Source organism: Cherax quadricarinatus, chromosome 28 (genome assembly GCF_038502225.1).
Source record: "Cherax quadricarinatus isolate ZL_2023a chromosome 28, ASM3850222v1, whole genome shotgun sequence".
Classification (NCBI taxonomy): domain Eukaryota; kingdom Metazoa; phylum Arthropoda; class Malacostraca; order Decapoda; family Parastacidae; genus Cherax; species Cherax quadricarinatus.
This window is the reverse complement of record NC_091319.1, coordinates 7,985,461-7,993,201: the sequence shown is the minus strand read 5'-3', so window position 1 is coordinate 7,993,201 and position 7,741 is coordinate 7,985,461. Positions and strand designations below refer to the sequence as shown.

Genomic DNA, 7,741 nt, shown 5'->3' with positions numbered 1-7,741 from the left:
TAATCAGCTACTGGCTGCTGGATAACCAGCTGATGCCCAGGTAACATCCTGGCTTCTTGACAATCAGATAGATGACATCCAATTAATCAGGTGACTGAGCCTGCCTTCTCCTTCCTCCCAATCTCGGAATCCTAACTCCTTTCACCTCCCCTTCAAAGACCCTTCACTCCTCTCCCTTACCCTTAGCTCCTCTCGTCTCAGCCTGTATTGGACTAAATTAATGTATTATAGTGAAGGCGACAAGAGACACGTCACTTTGTGATTAATCCCTCCCTTGAAACCTACCCAGAGTGGTCAGGCCATTACGTGCATGACAGCAGCACCCGTAGATAACACCGGCACTCATACATAGCACCAGCATCCCAGATAACACCAGCACTCACAGATAACACCAGCACTCAAAGATAAGATGAGCACTCACAGATAACACCAGCACTCACAGATAACATCAGTACTCACAGATAACACCAGCACTCACAGATAACACCAGCACTCACAGATAATACCAGCTCTCACAGATAACACCAGCACTCACAGATAGCACCAGCACTCACAGATAACACCATCACTCACAGATAACACCAGCTCTTATAAATAATACCAGCACTCACAGAAAACACCAGCACTCACAGATAACACCAGCACTCACGGATAGCACCGGCACTCACAGATAACACCATCACTCACAGATAACACCAGCTCTTATAAATAATACCAGCACTCACAGATAACACCAGCACTCACAGATAACATCATCACTCACAGATAACACCAGCTCTTATAAATAATACCAGCACTCACAGATAACACCAGCACTCACAGATAGCACCAGCACTCACAGATAACACCAGCTCTTATAAATAATACCAGCACTCACAGATAACACCATCACTCACAGATAACACCAGCTCTTATAAATAATACCAGCACTCACAGATAACACCAGCACTCACAGATAGCACCAGCACTCACAGATAACACCAGCTCTTATAAATAATACCAGCACTCACAGATAACACCATCACTCACAGATAACACCAGCTCTTATAAATAATACCAGCACTCACAGATAACACCAGCACTCACAGATAGCACCAGCACTCACAGATAACACCAGCTCTTATAAATAATACCAGCACTCACAGATAACACCATCACTCACAGATAACACCAGCTCTTATAAATAATACCAGCACTCACAGATAACACCAGCACTCATAGATAACACAATCACTCACAGATAACACCAGCACTTACAGACACATCAGCACTCCAATAACAGAAGAGTGGCAGTGAGGTTATAAACTACCCAAAAGTGGCACTTGACACACTAATGGTGACACCACTTGATACTTGACACTGACTGACACATAATCCAACTCGGGATAAACCACAGTATGTTCACAGCCTAACTTAATTACATTTCTCTAAATGTAATTTCGAACCTTTTGAATTACACGATACTTCGCTAATTATAAAAAAAATCGTATTTAACGATTATATTTAACGATATATATATATATATATATATATATATATATATATATATATATATATATATATATATATATATATATATATATATATATATATATATATATATATATATATTAGGTAGTAGGTTGGTAGACAGCAACCACCCAGGGAAGTACTACCGTCCTGCCAGATGACTGTGAAACAGAAACCTGTAACTGTTTTGCGTGAAGGTAGGATTGCTGGTGTCTTTTTCTGTCTTATAAATACGCTAGATAACAGGGATGTCTTGCTACTCCAACTTACACTTTGGTCACACTTCACAGACATGCACATGCATATATATATACATACATCTAGGTTTTTCTCCTTTTTCTAAATAGCTCTTGTTCTTCTTTATTTCTTCTATTGTCCATGGGGAAGTGGAAAAGAATCTTTCCTCCGTAAGCCATGCGTGTCGTATGAGGCTACTAAAATGCCGGGAGCGATGGGCTAGTAACCCCTTCTCCTGTAGACGTTTACTAAAAAAGAGAAGAAGAAAATCTTTATAAAACTGGGATGCTTGAATGTGTGTGGATGTAGTGCGGATGACAAGAAACAGATGATTGCTGATGTTATGAATGAAAAGAAGTTGGATGTCCTGGCCCTAAGCGAAACAAAGCTGAAGGGGGTAGGGGAGTTTCGGTGGGGGGAAATAAATGGGATTAAATCGGGAGTATCTGAGATAGTTAGAGCCAAGGAAGGGGTAGCAATAATGTTGAAGGATAGTTATGGAAGGAGAAAAGAGAATATGAATGAGTAAATTCAAGGATTATGTGGATTAAAGTAAAGGTTGGATGCGAAAAGTGGGTCATAATAAGCGTGTATGCACCTGGAGAAGAGAGGAATGTAGAGGAGAGAGAGAGATTTTGGGAGATGTTAAGTGAATGTATAAGAACCTTTGAACCAAGTGAGAAAGTAATTGTGGTAGGGGACCTGAATGCTAAAGTGGGAGAAACTTTTAGAGAGGGTGTGGTAGGTATGTTTGGGGTGCCAGGTGTAAATGATAATGGGAGCCCTTTGATTGAACTTTGTATAGAAAGGGGTTTAGTTATAGGTAATACATATTTTAAGAAAAAGAGGATAAATAAGTATACAAGATATGATGTAGGGCGAAATGACAGTAGTTTGTTGGACTATGTATTGGTAGATAAAAGACTGTTGAGTAGACTTCAGGATGTACATGTTTATAGAGGGGCCACATATATCAGATCACTTTTTAGTTGTAGCAACACTGAGAGTAAAAGGTAGATGGGATACAAGGAAAATAGAAGCATCAGGGAAGAGAGAGGTGAAGGTTTATAAACTAAAAGAGGAGGCAGTTAGGGTAAGATATAAACAGCTATTGGAGGATAGATGGGCTAATGAGAGCATAGGCAATGGGGTCGAAGAGGTATGGGGTAGGTTTAAAAATATAGTGTTAGAGTGTTCAGCAGAAGTTTGTGGTTACAGGAAAGTGGGTGTGGGAGGGAAGAGGAGCTATTGGTGGAATGATGTAAAGAGAGTAGTAAGGGAGAAAAAGTTAGCATATGAGAAGTTTTTACAAAGTAGAAGTGATGCAAGGAGGGAAGAATATATGGAGAAAAAGAGAGAGGTTAAGAGAGTGGTGAAGCAATGTAAAAAGTGAGCAAATGAGAGAGTGGGTGAGATGTTATCAACAAATTTTGTTGAAAATAAGAAAAAGTTTTGGAGTGAGATTAACAAGTTAAGGAAGCCTAGAGAACAAATGGATTTATCAGTTAAAAATAGAAGAGGAGAGTTATTAAATAGAGAGTTAGAGGTATTGGGAAGATGGAGGGAATATTTTGAGGAATTGTTAAATGTTGATGAAGATAGGGAAGCTGTGATTTCGTGTATAGGGCAAGGAGGAATAACATCTTGTAGGAGTGAGGAAGAGCCAGTTGTGAGTTTGGGGGAAGTTCGTGAGGCAGTAGGTAAAATGAAAGGGGGTAAGGCAGCCGGGATTCATGGGATAAAGATAGAAATGTTAAAAGCAGGTGGGGATTTAGTTTTGGAGTGGTTGGTGCAATTATTTAATAAATGTATGGAAGAGGGTAAGGTACCTAGGGATTGGCAGAGAGCATGCATAGTTCCATTGTATAAAGGCAAAGGGGACAAAAGAGAGTAAGACGTAGAATAAGAGTAAGACGTAGAATAGGATAGCAGATGAACAAGGAGGCTTTAGGAAAGGTAGGGGGTGTGTGGACCAGGTGTTTACAGTGAAACATATAAGTGAACAGTATTTAGATAAGGCTAAAGAGGCTTTTGTGGCATTTATGGATTTGGAAAAGGCGTATGACAGGGTGGATAGGGGGCCAATGAGGCAGATGTTGCAGGTGTATGGTATAGGAGGTAGGTTACTGAAAGCAGTGAAGAGTTTTTACGAGGATAGTAAGGCTCAAGTTAGAGTATGTAGGAAAGAGGGAGATTATTTTCCAGTAAAAGTAGGCCTTAGACAAGGATGTGTGATGTCACCGTGGTTGTTTAATATATTTATAGATGGGGTTGTAAAAGAAGTAAATGCGAGGGTCTTGGCAAGAGGCGTGGAGTTAAAAGATAAAGAATCACACACAAAGTGGGAGTTGTCACAGTTGCTCTTTGCTGATGACACTGTGCTCTTGGGAGATTCTGAAGAGAAGTTGCAGAGGTTGGTGGATGAATTTGGTAGGGTATGTAAAAGAAGAAAATTAAAAGTGAATACAGGAAAGAGTAAGGTTATGAGGATAAAAAGATTAGGTGATGAAAGATTGGATATCAGATTGGAGGGAGAGAGTATGGAGGAGGTGAATGTATTCAGATATTTGGGAGTGGACGTGTCAGCGGATGGTTCTATGAAAGATGAGGTGAATCATAGAATTATTGAGGGGAAAAGGGTGAGTGGTGCACTTAGGAGTCTGTGGAGACAAAGAACTTTGTCCTTGGAGGCAAAGAGGGGAATGTATGAGAGTATAGTTTTACCAACGCTCTTATATGGGTGTGAAGCATGGGTGATGAATGTTGCAGCGAGGAGAAGGCTGGAGGCAGTGGAGATGTCATGTCTGAGGGCAATGTGTGGTGTGAATATAATGCAGAGAATTCGTAGTTTGGAAGTTAGGAGGAGGTGCGGGATTACCAAAACTGTTGTCCAGAGGGCTGAGGAAGGGTTGTTGAGGTGGTTCGGACATGTAGAGAGAATGGAGCGTAACAGAATGACTTCAAGAGTGTATCAGTCTGTAGTGGAAGGAAGGCGGGGTAGGGGTCGGCCTAGGAAAGGTTGGAGGGAGGGGGTAAAGGAGGTTTTGTGTGCTTGGACTTACAGCGGGCATGCGTGAGCGTGTTTGATAGGAGTGAATGGAGACAAATGGTTTTTAATACTTGACGTGCTGTTGGAGTGTGAGCAAAGTAACATTTATGAAGGGATTCAGGGAAACCGGCAGGCCGGACTTGAGTCCTGGAGATGGGAAGTACAGTGCATGCACTCTGAAGGAGGGGTGTTAATGTTGCAGTTTAAAAACTGTAGTGTAAAGCACCCTTCTGGCAAGACAGTGATGGCGTGAATGATGGTGAAGGTTTTTCTTTTTCGGGCCACCCTGCCTTGGTGGGAATCGGCCAGTGTGTTAATAATATATGTATGTATATATATATATATATATATATATATATATATATATATATATATATATATAAACAATATATACGGCGTTTATTGGTGTGTATTTGACATGAAGCAAAAACGACTAACTTAATTTTAATTTAGATGTTTTAGAAATGTTTTAAATATAAGAGAATTGTTTTATTTTTGAATAGAAATTTAGGTTCTCAGAAGAGCAGAGTGTGTTAGTGTCTTCAAGACACCAGAGTGTGTTAGTGTCTTCAAGACAGCAGACTATGTTAGTGTCTTGAAGACAGCAAAGTCACAAACACAGGTACTCACCTATGGGACCATTTTCTTGCACCTCACCAAACATGGTGGAGTTGGGGAAGGTAGGAGCGTTGTCGTTGATGTCCTTCACCACCACAGTCACCACCGTCTCTATTGTATGCACCTGTCCGCCATTCTTCCCGTCAACCCACGTCCTTTCGGTGTTGGCTGGATCTGTCATTTCCTTCGTCTGCAGGTTTCTCTCGTACTGATCAAGGTTCTCACAGAATCCATCATCCTCGTCATCGACGAGGTTTCTACCGAACTCGTCATTGACGTAAAAGGTAGAACCCGTGTTCCTTTTTCTCCTTAGGGTATACATTGTCTTCGAAGAGGTGGACCTCGCCCACGAATCCTCGCTTTTGCCTCCTCGGGAGAACCAAGAGCTGGAAGAGGCTATGTTTCGTCTTCTGGAAGTGTTGGGGCTGGAATGCATATTCCTTCTTGGTGCGCTGACGCCTCTGAAGTTCTCACTAGGGTTTCCCACTGACCAGAAAGGAGTGTCTACCTGGCTGGTTTCAGTGTGACCCTCATCATTTTTTCCATCGGTTGCCTCTAGTCTGGGTGAAACTTTATGACCCGCTGAGGATGGTCTCATTGTTGTCTCTGATGTTGTTGATGGCACTTCAGAGGGATTTTGAAATTCTGTAATTACCTCGTAGAGATTCTCCGTGGATTCCTGAGAGTGTATAGAATGTGAGTCATAGGTATTCTTTTCATAAAATATAGAAAACGGGTCTCTGTGAGTGATCGAAATGCCTACATTTTTTGGTATAAATAAAGTATTTTCCTTTGTGTCTTTAACCAACTCAGTTAACTTCTGAATTAGTTTCGTACCTGAAGCAATATTCTTGGTATCCATATATCCCAACGATCTGTTTTGGAAATCTAAAAAATGTTTATATACAAATTCGGAAACTTGTGTCCTATTTATCTCAGTAACGATCGGCAGAATACTGGAAATTTCTTTGATTCGCAGGATATCCAACGATCGTCTGAAATAATTTTCTTTTTTATGTCCTAAATGAGGATGCAAGAATCTCCGACTCCACCTTTTGACTTTGGCCGACGAGCGTCCAGACAACCAGGGCTTGAAGTGAACACTCGGCCGGCCTCTGTACTTGCCTTTGACATCAGATGTGGACAGATATCCAACAGGAAACCAATCTTTTCCCCGAGATTTTTTCCCTCGTCGCGTGTGTTGGTTACCGTCTTCCGGTGCTCTATAAAACCTGGAGGGCGGAAACTCATCCCGTATCTGTCTTAAAAGTTGTCGTTCACGTTTGTTATATGACCAAGAAAGGCCGTAGAGGTCATCTTTGGGGTGTTCCTTAATCCTCAACGGCCTGTCTTTGTGGCTGCCAGAGTCCATTGCTTGTGATTTACGGCTTTGCTCAGACAGAATCACGGACACCGTCCCCGGTGGCCTATTGGTTCGTAATTTATCATCATCGTCCGTTCTGACACTTCTTTTCCTGGTCTGGGAATTCCGCGATACTAGTTTATCGTCGTGGTAAGGAGTGTGGTATTGATTTCTGAACATTTCATTGTCTCTCTGATTGAGATAGGCTCTGGACCAGACAGTTCTTTGTGTACTAAGGTCATGACTGCCTTCTTTCCCGTACGGGATTTTAGTTTCCGTTTCCGTATGTTTTCGTTTGTTTTGGCTGATATCTCTCTTGTCTCTAGGTAGAGTACGTGAATCTGTGGCTGTATACCCTAGAAGTAATCCTCGTTCTTCTTCTGATGCTGCTGGTGCTGTTGCTGTTACTGGTGCTTCTGCAGCTGGTGATTCTACTACTGCTACTACTTCTGCTGGTTCTGGTAGTGGTGCTGGTGTTGCTTCTGCTGTTTCTCCTGGTGCTTCTGCTGGCTTTGTAGCTACTGCACTGGGGTGTCTGGCGAGGGAGTTAGAGGAGACGTGTTGACCAGTGCTTCTCCTCAGACGCGTCCAGGGAGCTTGCCCGTCCATTACCTGAACCCTCACCTTCCAGACACCCTTGCCATTCGGTGGATCACGATCCAGCGCCTGGAAACCACAACAATAGAGGAGAGATTAATAGTCCCGAGTTCAGTGTATTGATCGATCAAGGTGTGCATTATCGCTCTTAACAACGCAGATTACTCGATAAATGAATTATGAGGTACAGAATTTTTTATTTATAGTGATATATATTTATCTTTCTTCTGTCTAATTCTTATGGGGGTGTTCTCGGGCTCGTCTCTCCCTCCCATCAAAATCAAATACGTAATCTACATTTCTAATTTTTCTCTACTTTCTACCTCTATATATTTCCTTCTCTCTTAGTTCCTTCTCCGTAATCTCAT

General features: G+C 41.8%; 1 protein-coding gene across 1 annotated transcript in view; it reads right to left on the bottom strand.

Moving 5' to 3' along the window:
* Positions 1-7,741, bottom strand: part of LOC128693151 (putative neural-cadherin 2) — a 360,314-nt gene that overhangs the window by 145,797 nt on the left and 206,776 nt on the right. The window contains exon 6 of the mRNA XM_053782623.2: positions 5,426-7,442. Coding sequence (XP_053638598.2) covers positions 5,426-7,442 — 2,017 coding nt within the window. The remainder of the gene's footprint in view (positions 1-5,425; positions 7,443-7,741) is intronic.